At 38.4% G+C, this 16,551-nt stretch overlaps 1 protein-coding gene across 1 annotated transcript; it reads left to right on the plus strand.

Moving 5' to 3' along the window:
• Positions 1-5,305: 5,305 nt before the first annotated feature.
• Positions 5,306-7,219, plus strand: LOC143879038 (ERBB-3 BINDING PROTEIN 1-like). The gene is made up of 5 exons (XM_077381242.1): positions 5,306-5,533; positions 5,609-5,745; positions 5,845-5,936; positions 6,617-6,799; positions 6,902-7,219. Exons 1-5 carry the CDS (start codon positions 5,306-5,308, stop codon positions 6,982-6,984), a joined length of 723 nt encoding a protein of 240 aa, XP_077237357.1. The 3' UTR covers positions 6,985-7,219.
• The last annotated feature ends 9,332 nt before the right edge of the window (positions 7,220-16,551 follow it).

Below are 16,551 nucleotides of genomic sequence, written 5' to 3' on the forward strand. Positions count from 1 at the left end.
GCATTTACGAAATCTTTTGCCATTGCCTGTATAGGCATTTTACTATTGTAATTTGTAAGGGAGACTCGGCTTAATTTCATCATGGAGTTCTTTAGGCAACTATGGAATGTTCACCCTACACTGTAGGCTACTCTATTGATGGGTTACCAGTCTGTTTCTAAGCAACCAACATTTATGCATTGAGTTGCTTGTCACCACCATGGTTTTAAATTTCGACCGAAATCCGAAATTGAAATCCGAAATTTCGGATTTCGGTGGAGACTGACACCGAAATCGCGTAAACCCAAAACAGTCATTTATTTCGGCTGAAATTTCGGAATTTCGGTCGAAATTTCGGTTTTTCCGAAATTTGACCCAAAAAATGTTTTTTTAATATTAATTTAATATTTCACTGAAATTTATAGTTTAAAAAAATATTAGTTTCGGGTCAAGTACCAGATTTTGGTCGGAATTTCGAAATTTCACGGTCCGAAACCAGTACCGAAACCGAAATTTTAAACCTTGGTCACCACCATGACATATCTTTGAGATTCTCGAAATGATTTTTCATAAAATGACACTCCCTCATTATTTGAAAAAAATGGGGTTATTGAAATTTTCTGTCACTTTGTATTTCCATTTTCTTAAGAATCTCCAGTCAAGAAATTCTTAAAACGGTATTTGTCTCTATGCTTGTATGAAGGCGGCATCTTAGTGGATTTGAGTGTAAACAGATTACTCAAGTTAACCAACTTGTAATTTATATCTATTTCTTTCTTTTTGATGCATTGATGGCTTAAATGACCAGGATGACAGTTCCCTGTCCTATAAGCTTTAACTTTTGATCATAAATGCATCAACATTTCTTCATTTTCCAAGTTCCCCTGAATTCTTATCTCTTGTTCTATTGCCATTACACATATTGCAATTAATTGTATAGGTTCTTTATGTCACACCAATATAATTTTTTTTTTGAAAATGGTAGCCAATTTTGTCAGTAAAAGACCGAGATGGTCAAGATACATCCATAGTAAGATAATACAATGAAAAAAAGAGTACACATTAAAAACATTCACGGCGGAAGAGAGTCAAACAACAATAGTAATTCTTTAAACAGCCCTTCTCTTGCCATATTTTCCGCCTCTTGATTTGCAGATCTTCTCACATGGTTGAAAACCACCTCCATTGACTTCACCCAATCAAACGTCTCATAAAAAAATCTATCAAATCTCCAGGAGGGTTGATGTAATCTTTTAAGCCAGCCGATAACATTAGAAGAATCACCTTTCACCACTATATGATCAAGGTGATTGTTCTTAACTATTTCTAGTCCCTGATGTACTACTCATACCTCTACCTCTGTGGAATCCGCTGTCCCAGTTGGACCAGCAAATGTCCCAATTCATTTCAGAGTAACCAAACCACCCCCCCCCCCCCCCCCCCGCACACCACCACCACCACCACACACACACACTCCTGCGGGGCTTGGATTTCCCAAACTTGAACCGTCAAAGTTAAGTTTAAAGAAACCTGACGTGGGAGGTGTCCATACTTGAGTTGATCTCTGTTTGCCTTCCTCACTTACACAAATGTCGCTCCATCTTTCCCCAAGATTAAAGGCAAGGATAGACCTGAATAGTGGGAGAGATTTTACTCAAGAAATGGTCAAAGCAATTACCTTGATGAACAGATATGCCGGACTTTTGGATTTGCCTTAGATCCTAGCGTTTCTTTCCTTCCAAATTACCAGAGGCATACCAAAGAATTTTGCCTCTTTCTTTCCATGGATTGACTGCCACAACTCGAGAACAACTCAATGAGGGTGGCAGGAAAGACCCAAGTTATTCCGAACCTGCAAATTAGCATGCTCCATAATTCTCTTGCAACTTTGCAATGGATGAATAAATGATTGACGGACTCCCCCACCTCTATGCAAAGTGCGCAATGATCAGTGATAAGAATTTCCCATTTTCTAAGGAAGTCCACTGTTAGGATTCTATCTTTTAACGCTGCCCACCCAAAAGTGCCAACTCTGGGAGGTGCACCAATATATAAAGGTTAGTTTTATTAAGGTTGCAACTTGGGTCAGGTAAAACCCCACCTGAAACTAACCCGAGCTTTATAACATAATTTTTTTCCCAACTTACTTCAGTTAGAACTTAACAGAAAAAACCATATTTATACCCCCCCTAAGATATTCCGAACCTGCAAATTAGCATGCTCCATAATTCTCTTGCAACTTTGCAATGGATGAATAAATGATTGACGGACTCCCCCGCCTCTATGCCAAGTGCGCAATGATCAGTGATAAGAATTTCCCTTTTTCTAAGGAAGTCCACTGTTAGGATTCTATCTTTTTAACGCTGCCCACCCAAAAGTGCCAACTCTAGGAGGTGCACCAATATATAAAGGTTAGTTTTATTAAGGTTGCAACTTGGGTCAGGTAAAACCCCACCTGAAACTGACCCGAGCTTTATAACATAATTTTTTTCCCAACTTACTTCAATTAGAACTTAACAGAAAAAACCATATTTACACCCCCCTCCCCTCTCTTCCACCACTATATGATCAAGGTGATTGTTCTTAACTATTTCTTGTCTCTGATGTACTGCTCGCACCTCTACCTCTGTCGAATCCGCTGTCCCAATTTGACGCAGGGAGCGTGAGAGGCAGCAACACAAGATGAAGATCAACACAAGAAGCAACTAAAATAAACTCGTGGGGGTTTGAAAACCCATGCCATGGTTTGGAGAAAAGCTCCAATATAACAGATGACAGGAGCAAAGCTCCTTCACCCACGTGAACGAGCCAATGCTTTTCACAAAAGATATCCCAAAAATAAACTTTATTCAAATCTTTCTTTCTTTCCTCATGACATTACATAATATAGAGAGTCAAAATCTAAGAATAGCAACAATAAATACTAACTTAAAACCTAAGCAATTAATTCCGCCTAAGGCAACAAAAACAAAACTTAGAAATATTACTAATAACCCTAAAATAGCAATTTCGTAATTGACCCTTACCATAACCTAAAAATGACCATAACTTGGTCAAATCAAATCCAAATAGCGTAATCTTGGGCTCTTTAGATAGGTAATCGAAAAACCTTTCTAAAAACACCAAAATCATGCTAAAAGAACAAGATTTGACGTCCCAAAAAAATACAACAAATAAAATGACGAAAATAAGAAATAAAAAATAAAAGATTTGATCAACGTTGCACGTTCTGCATCACAATTGGACCAGCAAATGTCCCAATTCATTTCAGAGTAACCCTCCCCCCGCTCACACACACTCCTACGGGGCTTGGATTTCCCAAACTTGAACCATCAAAGTTAAGTTTAAAGAAACCTGACGGGGGAGGTGTCCATACTTGAGTTGATCTCTATTTGCCTTCCGCACTTACACAAATGTCGCTCCATCTTTCCCCAAGATTGAAGGCAGGGATAGACCTGAATAGTGGGAGAGATTTCACCCAAGAAATGGTCAAAGCAATTACCTTGATGAATAGATATGCCGGACTTTTGGATTTGCCTTAGATCCTAGCATTTCTTTCCTTCCAAATTACCCATAGAGTGGCTAGGAAAGAGGCATGCTTCACTTATTTATTTATTGAAGACTGGTGTTAAATTTCCATATTGATGTTTGTTTACATCAGAAATCATTGTTGGGGCTCTTCTTATTTATGGTGCCTACAAAATTAAAGTCCAGTGCTTCACATGTCCATGTTTAGTTAATTTCCCGATGAAAGTTACTGTCAACCGACACACCATTCTTCCTTTAGACTTAAATTCAGTAACAACTGGTAGACCTTTTTTACGATATTCTTGAATGCTTCTCACATCAAAGTTGTTTATTGCCTTAAAACATTGTGGAAAAAGTGACGAACCCATTTTTTGGGTCACACGATGAGGTGTCGTGGTGTATGTTATTTGCAGATGACATAATATTAATTGACGAAACCAAAGGAGTTTATGCTAAGTTAGAGTTATGAAGAACTACTTTGGAATCCAAAGGTTTTAGATTGAGTAGGACTAAGACAGAGTATATGGAGTGCAACTTTAGTAATGTAAGGAGGCGGGGCGAGGATGTAGTAAATATGACTGGACATGAGGTACCTAAGAGGGATATCTTTCGCTATCTTGGTTCAATCCTACATAAGGAAGGAGAGCTTGAAGATGATGTTAACCACAGAATAAGAGTAGCTTGGTTGAAGTGGAAGCATGCTTTAGGAGTTCTGTGCGACCGTAGAATACCTACCAAGTTGAAGGGAAAGTTTTATAAGACAGGCTGTGAGGCCAGCCATGCTGTACGGCTCAGATTGTTGAGCCACCAAGAAGCAGCATGCGCATAAGATGAGTGTAGTGGAGATGCGAATGCATAGATGGATGTGCGGCCACACAAGGTTATATAGAATTAAAAATGAAGACATCCGTAAAAAGGTGGGGGTGGCACCAATTCAGGAGAAGATGAGAGTGCACCACTTAAGATGGTTTGGGCATATCCAATGTAGGCCTTTGGATGCTCCAGTGAGAAGAAGTGACTCGTGCTAAGTTGATGGAGTAAAAAGAGGTATGGGCAGACCGCAAACAACTTGGGTAGTAACAGTGAGGAAAGATTTGATGTCTAGGAAGATAACAGAGAACATGACCTTGGATATGAGAGAATGGAAGAAAATGATCCATGTAGACGAACCCAACTAGTGTCGGGATTTGACTTAGTCAATTTGAGCCGGGTAGATTCTTTCACCTTCTTCATGAAAATTTTCTAAAGGATTCTTTAGCCGACCCCAACTAGTTTGGGACAAAGGCTTAGTTGAGTTGAGTTGAGTTGAGGTGAGTTCAGTCCAAAGAACGAGAGTCAGCTTTGTTCCTCTGTAGCGACATGAGTAGTATTTTCTGCTTAAAAATCAACGATGATTGCATAAAATGATGAGTGCATAGAAAAATAGATCTCTATGTGGTAAAAACAATAAAAGTGAAGTATCCCGCCAATATGTGCTTTGGATTATTAAGCTCCAACATACTTTAATAAATTGCATTTCTCTTTCCTTAGCATCTGTTAGATATATCTGTTTGATTTGTTGTAGAAACAAAACTCCAATATTTATGTTGGAAACACCACTTCATTTCATAACTTAATTCTTTTTGTACTTGTTTGAGTCTTGGCTGGTGTTTTTATCTTAATTGGGTGCCAGAGTCTGAGCATATGTTAGATGTCTATTCTAATTCCAGGAAAACAATACATCATACTTTCTTCCTGTGTTCCTTGTTTTTTTTTGTTAAGTTGTAAATAGTTACATTTACTTACCGACCCTATATGGATGTGCCGCCAGAATAAAGATGTAACAGAAGCTATTCAAAAAGTCGCTGCTGCCTACGATTGCAAAATTGTTGAAGGTGTCCTCAGCCATCAGCTTAAACAGTTTGTTATTGATGGCAACAAGGTCATACTGAGTGTAACCAACCCTGAGACCAAAGTTGATGATGCAGAATTCGAGGAGAATGAAGTCTATGCCATTGATATAGTTTCCAGCACCGGCGAAGGCAAGGTGAGCACAAATTCATTAACTGATATCAAATTCCATCTTGGAGATTCTATTGCTGATGGATGATGTAAAATGCAGCCTAAGCTGTTGGATGAGAGGCAAACAACCATTTATAAAAGAGCCGTTGACAAAAATTATCACTTGAAAATGAAGTCATCAAGGTTTATTTTCAGCGAAATAAGTCAGAAATTTCCGATTATGCCATTTACTGCAAGGTTTGTCATGCCATTTTTATTTGAGTAAATTATTTTAAGTGTTTTAATAATTCTTGGAAATTTCTCTTTACAATAATAATCTTGTGTGTTTTTTGCCAGGGCGCTGGAAGAGAAGCGTGCACGGCTGGGACTAGTTGAATGTATGAATCACGATCTCTTGCAACCATATCCAGTTCTGCATGAAAAGCCCGGTAAGCTTTCAGTTCACTTCAATTCCGATGCTTTATTCGTTTTTCGGTCTGTTAAACAATGTTTTTTATACTCTAAAAGAAAACTGTATTTTAGGCCCTGTCTGGATTGCAAGAGAAACATTTCTTATGGAATTTTTTCTTCTTTCCATGATGTGATTTAGTTAATTTAGAGGGATATTATCATAAATTGAAGGTTCCTCTAACAAAAATTGATAGGTTTGGTTCAAGTTATCATTTTTTATTGGGAGTTCAGTGCGAGTCTATTGACCTCTTCGATTTTCTGCCTCCCTGAGAATCTTATTCTGTATTTTTTCCCTTCTCCCTATCGACTAAAATTCTGTATCTTTTAAAAAAAAGAAGTTATCGTTTTTTACATGAAAAAAGTGAGAAAATTTAGAAGTATTTTTCATTTTCAAAATTTCCCCCAAAAAATTCCTGCAATCCAAACCGGGCCTAAGTCAAATGTAGCTTTTCCGTGTTATATGCGTGAATGTCTGGAAATTTATGTGCATCATCAGTTGAATATGTTGACAAAGTGGCATCTAATATGTGTTGGTGTTGTAAACCATGTGGATTGGCATTTTGTCATTTACTGTTTTATGTATGTATCAGTGAGTAGAAGTTGAATTTTGTTTGGAAGTGGGTGGGTTTTAATTAAGTTGATCGTCTGGTGATTGCAGGAGATCTTGTTGCTCATATAAAGTTCACAGTTTTGTTAATGCCGAACGGATCAGACAGGATCACATCACATGCTTTGCAGGAGTTGCAGCCTACAAAGACGATCGATGATGACCCTGAAATCAAGGCTTGGTTAGCTCTGGGCACAAAGACGAAGAAGAAAGGCGGGGGAAAGAAGAAAAAAGGTGTGCAACCTCTACTTTCTGTTTGGCTGCCATAAAAACTTTCATAGTATTTACTGGTAAGATTCTCCTGTAGATCTCATCGGTGCATGACCTCCATTGCAGGTAAGAAAGGCGATGTGAGAGACGAGTCTGCTGAAGCCGAACCCATGGACAGTGCAGCATCAAATGGCACTGTTCAAGAATGAGATTATCCCAATTTTGGTGGGGGAGGCGCTTTTACATTTGAACTGAGATTTTGCCGAGAGTCTGATGCAGGTTTTCCCTGTTTTTATATGTTAATTTTCATTCTGTGATGATGGGTTCCCCAGAGGAGAATGCAGCTTTTATATTTTGAACGGGAATACAATTGCAGCTGTAGATTTGAGGCAAAGTTGGAATTGATAAACAACTAAATAATAATAAAACGTGGGTATATTTAAAGGTGATTACTTCACTTCTCTATTCTTCTCCTTCCAGATTGTTTGCTTGGTTCTTTCGTTTTTTAATCAGGAGACTGATTAGTGGTTTAGGATATTCCATCAAGGTCAAGCAGAAGGCAGTGTGTAAACTACTGGTTCATCTAGATTGATGATGTCAATTGCTATAGGGAAATGATTTCTGCGCACCAATGTTTTGATAAACATGCGCTCCAGTTGTTTGTTGTGTAGTATTTAAGGGCTTTAAGGGCTTTTGAGAACCGTAATATTCCTCAAACAGCCCTTTAAATACTCTACGACAAAATTTGGAGCGCATGTTTATCAAAACATTGGTGCGCAGATATCATTTCGCTGTATAGTACCAGGTCAGTTTCTGAAGGAACCATGACCCCAGTTTTTCTTGGTCCCACATTATATTGGGAAGAAAACCGAAAAATAAGTTCGCTCCAAAAAATGGAAGGCGCCGCCGCCTGGATGGTATAAACTGAACTTTGATGGCAGCTCTATTGATAACCTGGGGAGGGCTGGTATTGGTGGTGTTCTTCCTGATTCTAACGGGGAAATGCGGATGTCCTTCTCGGGTCCCGCAGGGATATGTGATGCGAATGAGGCGGAGGTAAGGGCTATTCTTTTTGGACTTCGTTGGTATTCTGAACACAATTTTGGACCGCTTATAGTTGAAGGGGACTCCTCGAATACGATTGTGTGGGTTTCATCGGTATCCAAATACCCATGGCGGTTGCATTTCCTAATTGCTGAGCTTAGGAATCTTGTACGGGTAATTAGGCCGGTGTTGGAGCATAAAAGGAGGACGGCAAACGAAGTGGCTGATCGATGGGCTAAAGATGGTGTCTTTTTGAATGAGATGGTGATCCACATGGCACCCGATCTATCGGAGCATTGACACTTGCCTCGCCTTGCTCATCACTCCTATTCAATTTCTGTATTATGTTGTAATGGGCCGATTTGGGACGCCTTGTCGCTTTTCCTGTAACCTTTTTGCTATCAATAAAAGTCATCTTTCAAAAAAAAGAAAAAAGAAAGAAAAGACCCCAGTTTTTCATCCATAGATATTCTTGAGGTGCATTCTGCTACATTAATCAACATGCTTCCTAGTTCCTACTGGGTGGGTTTTAGTGGTTGACATCAACAATCTCCTCCAAGGCATCTCGACCTCAGATTAAGCCAGATGATCTGCATCACTATTAGCTGAACAGAGGATGTGTGCAAAGGACATCGCATTCCCCTCCACCATATCCACAATCTCCATGGTGTCAAAAAATATCCAATGATACCCTGACCCTAAATTCACCCAATATATGAAGTGAGCGAGTGCCCTAACACTACTAGGGAATTAAGGAGGGAGGAATCCATAAGCCAACTCCTTCTCAAGAGAGCTAGGACATCTACATCTATAGAATCCTTCATACCTATCAGAACCGAACAGGCCCATCTGATAATGCTCTCATCATTATGAATAAGTCCACCGCTACCACCAAAGCTCGGTCACCACAGAAGCTAAAATATATTTGCTAGATACTACGCTCCCTTTGTTGTTTACTTGTTTCCCTTGTAGACACTTCTATTTCTCTCCTTCCAAACCAGCCATGAGGACCCAGGCCTTCACCATATCATCTACATCAATGGAAATGTCTGTGGAAGTTGTGGTAACCAATGAGCAATGGGAAACATAGACCGTGAGTTCACAGCTCATGGAAGGTTCAGGTTCATATAATAATATTTACATGATATAATGCCACAATTCCATTTGAATGTTATCAAGTTTTCACAATACAAATGCAACCCCATTTCATTGATACATGCTTTGGCCAGTCTTCTAAACATCTCTTAGGAATGAATGCACCCACTTTCACCCTGATAATATCTATAAAAAGAAGTAATAGCTTAGCCCCGAAACAGAGTTTCTTCACCTCATTTCCTAGGGATAGATGACTGTCATTTCGATTCAGCCCCGCCCTTCAACCTTGATTTGCATAATAACCAGCCCTGAGAAGCTCAAGAGAGAAAAATCTTTTGTAGAGGGTTTTAAACCTATTAAATCTTGACCGCAGATGTAATCCTGTCGCTGTCACTTGGGCGACGAATGGCTTTGCCCTGCGTCCCGATGGAGGTGAAATGGCCTCTTTTCTGAAACCTATTTAAGAAGGAAAATTATTATTAATGATTCTTGAGCTTAATCGATAATCTCTGGAATAACCCCATAAAACATGAATCAAACAAGACAAGCGTACATGCTCAAATTGGAAGATAACAGAAATGAAAAATAGACCGTTAATTTTATTATTTTTACCTGTGGAGGTTGTGAATGGCAAGGAAGAGAAACTGAGTGTGGTCCAGCGACTCATTCCCCAAATCTCACATGCAATCTAGAAGCTTCTTCCACTTGCGAATTCCATACCCTCACCTCTCGCACTGATTCTAATCCTGAAATCAAAACCACATCTTTTTTCTCAGATGCCTCCGTCGATGCTTCAACATATTTCATACGGAAGGATCTTTCTTGGCACAATTCTTTTAATTAGCGAGTCTTGCGAGGCAGAGGGAAAGGAGGGAAACTCAAGTTTGCTTTCAAAAGTCCACAAAAGTTTAAAGTATAAAAGCGTAAAGACAAAAACAACTGGGTAAATATTATAATTTTGAATTGTAATGAGACTTTCTCCTTTTCACACAAAGGAAAAGCCAACAACCCCCCACAAATTGAAAATTATAGTTAAAGAAAGAAAGTTAATAAGGGACAACTCTAATCAAGGTAAGAAAATAAGTTATGCATCGGTATATGTATTTTTTGGACTTGAACCTAGACCTAGTGCAAATATATCGAGTTTACCAAGTACTTGGTGAACTAGAGTCTTGTACCAAGGACCTTGGACCTTTAGCGATAAACAGAGACAACATATCACACACACAACAAATCACGCGAGCGTATGTGCTTGGTTCAAGCGTATTCTCAGTGTGGCACTTGTCGGCCATGTGCTCGATCCTGTCTCATGGGTGCTCTAGAGAATCAGCCTAAATTCTCATAGAAGCAGCCACACTTCTACACTCACATATGTGTATATATCAAGAGTGCCCTGTAGCTACGCACCCCACTGAAAACTTAGCTATAGATAACATTAAGAGTTATAATAACTCATCATCTACTCGTTACAGGTTGCACCCACGCACACCATAGGGATAGGTTTAGTGAAGTTCACTTCACTTTAAACACGGTACAAAACAAAACTACTCAAGTAATTTGTTGTTCCTATTGAACCTACTTCTTGGGTTCTCCAGACAGATAGGTTGAGTTACCATTACAGGTGGTTCAAGACATGGGCCTTAGACCCATCCCCCTATGTGCTCAAGACCAAGTTCTTGCTTAGTCATTTGGTCAAACAATTTGATATTTTTTCATCCTACCTCACAAAATCAATTGTGATCACTCCATTTGCAACAGTTGTCTTATGGAGTTATGCTTCCGACGTATGTCAGGATTTCTCATTGTATACATTATTTTCCGCACTTACAATGGCAGCCTTGTATTCACAATGAATTGCAACACCGATACCGGTTTATTCCAAAGAGGAATATATATAAAAAGATTTCTAAGCCATTCGGCTTCCTCACTTGCTTTCTTTAAAGCGACAAACTCAGATTTTGTAGTGGATCCGGCAATGCAAGTTTGCTTGGTTGACTTCCAACAAATTGCAGCTCTCCTAAGAGTGAAGACATATCCACTCCTAGACTTTGTTTTCAATCCTGACACCCAGTTAGCATCACTGTATCCCTCTAATACAGATGGATATTTAGAAAATGTAAACCATAGTTAATAGTACCCTTAAGGTATCTCATTACTCCAAGTAGTGCATTCTAATCATCATATCCAGGATTGCTATCTCATTACTCCTTCTTTTTGTTTAAACCCTTTAACTACCAATCTAGCTTTATATTTATCTACCGTTCCATCAGTTTTTAATTTCCTTTTAAAGATCCGCTTGCAACCAAGTGGTTTACACCCAGGAAGTAGACCAATCAATATCCAAGTGTTGTTAAACATTATTGACTCAATTTCAATTTTAATAACATCCTTCTAAAAGGATGCATAGGGCGAAGATATTACTTCTTATATATTAAAGGGTCACCTTCTGCAAGATATAAAATCAGGACCAAAGCTAGTTTCAGTTCTAGCACTCTTGATCTTCTAAGTTCCATTACTTTATCAAAAGTGTCACTATCACAAGACGACGAAGCCAATAGCCTCTTAAACTATCATTAGTATGTCTAGTGTTATATGAAAATATGTTATCAAAGAACTCAGCTTCTCTGGATTCTATGATAATGTTAGGCTGAATCTCACTTTTCTGAGATCTAATAACTAGGAACTTATAAGCACTACTATTATGTGCATATCTGATAAATGCACAATCAACTGTTTTAGATCCTAGTTTGGATTTCTTAGGACTAGGTGCTGCTACGTTAGCCAAGCACTCTCACACTTTAATGTATTTATAGCTAGGCTTTTTGTTTTTTCATAACTCATGGAGTTTTATCAATATCTGAATATGGAATTTTATTTAGAATATAGCATGAGGAGAGAAGTGCCTCTCCCGAAGGTTTTGTGGTAAACCTAAACTTGCTAGAATTGCATAGCCATTTCAACTAGGGTTCTATCTTTTCTTTCTACCACACCATTCTGTTGTGGAGAATAAGGTGCTGTCACCTAATGGATTATTCCATGGTTTTCATAGTATTCAATAAATTCATTTGAGGTATATTAACCTCCACTACCAGACCTTATAATTTTTATCTTCTCCTAACTAGTTTTCAACCTCAGTTTTATAGGTAATGAATTTTTCAAATGACTAATCCTTATTTCTCATAAGGTACACCGTGCAAACCTAGAATAGTCTTCTATGAATGTTATAAAGTATCTTTTACCACCCCCAGTTAATATATTGTTTAATCCACACACATCACTATGAATAATTCCTAAGACTTTTGATTGTCTTTATATTTTATAGAATGGTTTTCTACTGTACTTAGATTGTACACAAATTTCACATTTGTCATTTGAACTACGATCAGTACTGTATTAAACCTAAGTTCATCATTTTCTTCAAGGAAGAAAGGTTCACATGACCTAGTCTACCATGCCACACATCGAAAGAGTCCACAATATAAGAAGAAAAAGAAGACGATTTATTCATGTCAATTTCAATTACATTAAGTTTGAAGAGTCCCTTGCAAGCATACCCTTTCCCCACAAATGACCCATTCAAAGTTAAAAAAACTTTGTCAACTTCAAACGCTATCTTAAAGCCTTTCTTGACCAATAGTGAACCCGACACCATATTCTTTCAAATATCTGGTACGTGAAGGACATCTTTCAGCTTTAGAACTCTACCATATGTGAGCTTTAAGATTACCGTTCACTTTCCAGCAACAGCCGATGGCGAAGAGTTCCCCATAAAAAGCTGCTCTCCATCTGCCCAAAAATAATAGGAAGTGAATGCACTCCTATCACTACAGAGGTGACTTGTAGCCCTAGTGTCCACCCACCAGTCCTTCATACTGCTCACTACGTTCACCTTCGAAATCATTGCAGAAAGATATTATTGATCTTCTGTCACATGGGCTTGAGGTTGCTTAGACTCATGTTTACATTAGACACATTTTCCCCCTTCTTCATTCTGCAATCCTTGGCATATTGATGTGGCTTCCCATAGATGAAGCAATCACCATTCTTCTTCTTAAAGTTCTTGGTGGTTTTTTAGAATTTACCACATTTCTTATGTTTTGGTTTGTGTTTACTATCATACTTAGACTCTGTGCGATTGGCCTTAGATATATATTCAAAGTTTCTATGGGACTTGTTTCTAGAGAGGTTTTCTTCTTCAGTTCTTAAAAACACAAAGAGATCATGAAGAGACATCATTTCTATCATGTTAGAGGGTGTTCTGATATTTCTCCCAAGACAGTGGTAACTTATCAATGATAGCGGATACTTGAAATTCTTCATCTATTTTAATCTCCTTAGAAAGGATTTTAGCTACTATAAATTGAATTTCATTCACTTGATCCATTAGGATCTCCCATCCACCATCATAAATCGGAAATACTTTCTTATGACATGTTTCTTAGACCATGCAGCCTTTACTAGGTATTTCTTCTCTAGGGTTTCCCAAATTCCTTTGTTACTCAAGGCATTCAAAATGTGTCCCCTACACATATAATCATCCTTTTTTTACTCTTATCAGAAACATGAGATCTAGCAGGTTCATTTTCTTCTTCATTATTAACCATACCGGAAAGGACATTCTCAAGTTCTAGAGTTGCAAGGAAAAATTTCAGTTTTTGTTGCCATCTCTTAAAATCAGATCCATCAAACTTCTCAGGCCTTTTAGCATGAGTTGAATCCATGATAGAATAATCAGAAATATCCCTTTATAAAAATCAGATACTTGTCTCAAGATTGTTATTTAGGGAAAGGGGGAAATTTCGAATTATACCTTTTACCAAGATGAATCTGATGATAAATAGCAATGTGTAGAAATTTGTAAGATCTAATTTGTAAAATAAATGAATAATCAAATAAACAGTGAGGAGAAACTTATCAATGATTTGAGGCATAAATCTCGGTTCGTTGTCTTTGAGACAAGTAATGCCCCCACATACGACGAATCGTGGTGCATATTGGGTCTCTTGGCGTAGGTCTCCAGGATACAACAACTCCGCTCCAGGGGGTGTGACTCACGCTACCAAGATTCCTAGCAAAAACACTTACGTAGTCTTTGATCAGAGATGAAAAACGATAGAAAACTCTTCAAACAGAAAGAACCAGTAGGTAGAAGAAGATGAAAAAAACTAGAGAGAAATTTTCTTTTTTCGTATCTTTCTCTCAAGCCAAAGAACGCCTTAAAAGGACTTCCAAAAGTCACATCCTTTAATCCCTTAATTAAGGGACACGTTTTTGGAAATGTTGCCAAACGGTAAGAAAGACAAAACCACACTTAATGGGCGGTTACAAAACCAAAGCGTCAAAACAATGTGTTGAATAACTTCGAAGTTTCCAGGAATGACGAAGTTATTTTCCAAGAACAATGAAGTTATTTCCCAAATACCGGCAAAGTTATTCTCTAAATACCAGCGAAGTTCAATTCAAGAACGGTGAGGTTATTTGTCAATAACTTCGAAGTTCTCTGGGAACACATATAGCTAGTAACAAAAAGAAAAATAAAAGATAGGGAAAAGTTTTGAGCCACACGTGCGGCCGGCGGAGCCGCGCCGGGCCCGACGGCGTGCGTGTGTGGTATAGCCAATAGTCCACCGGGTCCACTCGGACACTCATGCGTGTAGGCCCCCCTTTTCCTCTTCTCATTCACAGACCAAGAAAGTGAAACATAATATAAACCCATGAGCCTTTCCTCCACTTTCAAATTCGGGACTAAAAGTCCTCATAAATGACCAAGGGAAAGGAGGGAAACTTAAGTTTGCTTTCAAAAGTCCACAAAAGCTTAGACTGTAAAAGTTTAAAGACAAAAGCAATTGGGTAAATATTATAATTTTGAATTATAATAAGACTTCTCCTTTTCACACAAAGGAAAAGTCAACATAATTGTCATGAACAAGTGTTGTTCTTGTTTCAATTGGCACTAGGTCTTCGGTCCTTTTCATACAGTTTACGTAAATTTCTGTAGAAAAGTATAGGGTTGGTTTCAATATTAGGTGCTAGATAATAAATTTCCAATAGAATTTCACTTATCCATGAATCTCTGAAGATCGCATGCTTCATGAGAATGAGAGAATTTCACATGAAAAGCATCAACTCCGTGACACTTACACGGCCATACTCATAGTTCATCAAATTGCATACCTACTGTTTGGGCTTAGTTGTGTGAGAGAGAAAAGAATCTGCCATTTGATATTTCTCCTTGAATATTGTATTTTGTTAAATCTATATTAATATTCAAGCCGATTTAAATATCTTGGAGATTGACAAAGACATGTTGTTAGTGTTTGATATTATCTTTGGCAAGGGATATGGATTTAAGTGACTGTTTTAGTTAAGGCCAAAATTCTAATTGGAATCCATGACTCAAAGTTCCACTATCAATCTGTTCTTTATGGATTTGAGCTAAGGCGCACTTACACTCAATTTAAATAGCACTCAACTTGATCCAGGATCTGCTTTAGAATTCATAGATCCTCAGTCAAATCATCATTTATTTTCTCTTGTCAAATCTTATTATATCCCATTGTTCCTTTACCCTTCACACGTGGCATTTTCATCCTCAAAGATCACACCAATAGCAAATTAACAGTATCTTCATTTCCATCAGTTCCAATTATGTCAGAAAGTATTTTGTTCTTCTGATAGGCTTATTGCATATTTCTTTTCCAAATAACATGTATCCAAACAAGATTAATACCTTTCCAGGAAAAAGCTTTCTATTTCAGCTTAGTTGTACCAAATGCCGGAGAGGATTTTCCTGGAAAGGAAAGGAAGGCTTTCCTCGGAAAGCCTTTCCAGGGTGAAATGACGTTTCTGACAAACCAATCAGGCCATAAGAGTAGGGCACTGTCACCAAAATACAGGGCAATTTTCGATTACTGAGCAGGAAGGTGTTAGGAACTGGGCCCGCCCAATTATAAACCGGTCTCTACCAAGGATGTGCAAGATCTATTGCTTGCATTATCTGAAATTGAAATCCTAGAAACATAAAGTGGGGTTCCTATTGTTGAAATCCTGAAACTTTGAAAACAGGTGCTGGTGGTGACTAGTGAGAATGTTGTTGTTTCTGGAAGCCTTGGCTACAGTGATGTGCATCAAGAAGAGGGGATACAAGTATTTGTGCTATTTCTATAATACATTCTCTTCTAGAAAAGCAGAAAACCCCAGGAACGAACAAATGAAACGAATAAATGAATGACATAGAGACAAATTTTGAGGCACAAAAACTACCGTAAATCCAAGGTGTTACGGTCCTAAGCGGGGGCCCGCCTAGGTATGGGACTGGGTGGGACCCAGCTTGGTATGTGACATGTTTAAAGGGCCTTGCCTAATGCGTTCCATCAGCTCTGGAGCTTTTGGCGTATTGGTAAGGTACCTAACATTTGGTACATCATTTCATTCTGCTACCCTTGTCACGGCATACGAGGTTGTTTATGGAAAACCACGACCTTCTCTCACACTATATACTTCAGGAGGAACAACGGTGGCTACTGTAGAACAAGAACTAAGAGAAAGGGATAGTGTCAATCGCTTGGTTAGAGAAAACTTGTAAAATCACAGAATGAAGCAACAAGCTGACCATCATCGAACTGAGCGGGAATTTC

Source organism: Tasmannia lanceolata, unplaced genomic scaffold (assembly GCF_043159265.1).
Source record: "Tasmannia lanceolata isolate RefF3 unplaced genomic scaffold, GAP_Taslan_0.1 ptg000006l, whole genome shotgun sequence".
Lineage (NCBI taxonomy): Eukaryota > Viridiplantae > Streptophyta > Magnoliopsida > Canellales > Winteraceae > Tasmannia > Tasmannia lanceolata.

What these genes read in the sequence shown, in the direction of transcription:
- LOC143879038 (XM_077381242.1), top strand. Translation starts at nt 5,306, where the DNA reads ATGTGCCGCCAGAATAAAGATGTAACAGAAGCTATTCAAAAAGTCGCT. An exon ending in CCAGCACCGGCGAAGGCAAG is followed by an intron (nt 5,534 to 5,608) that starts GTGAGCACAAAT and finishes TGTAAAATGCAG; the next exon opens with CCTAAGCTGTTGGATGAGAG. An exon ending in AGTTCTGCATGAAAAGCCCG is followed by an intron (nt 5,937 to 6,616) that starts GTAAGCTTTCAG and finishes TGGTGATTGCAG; the next exon opens with GAGATCTTGTTGCTCATATA.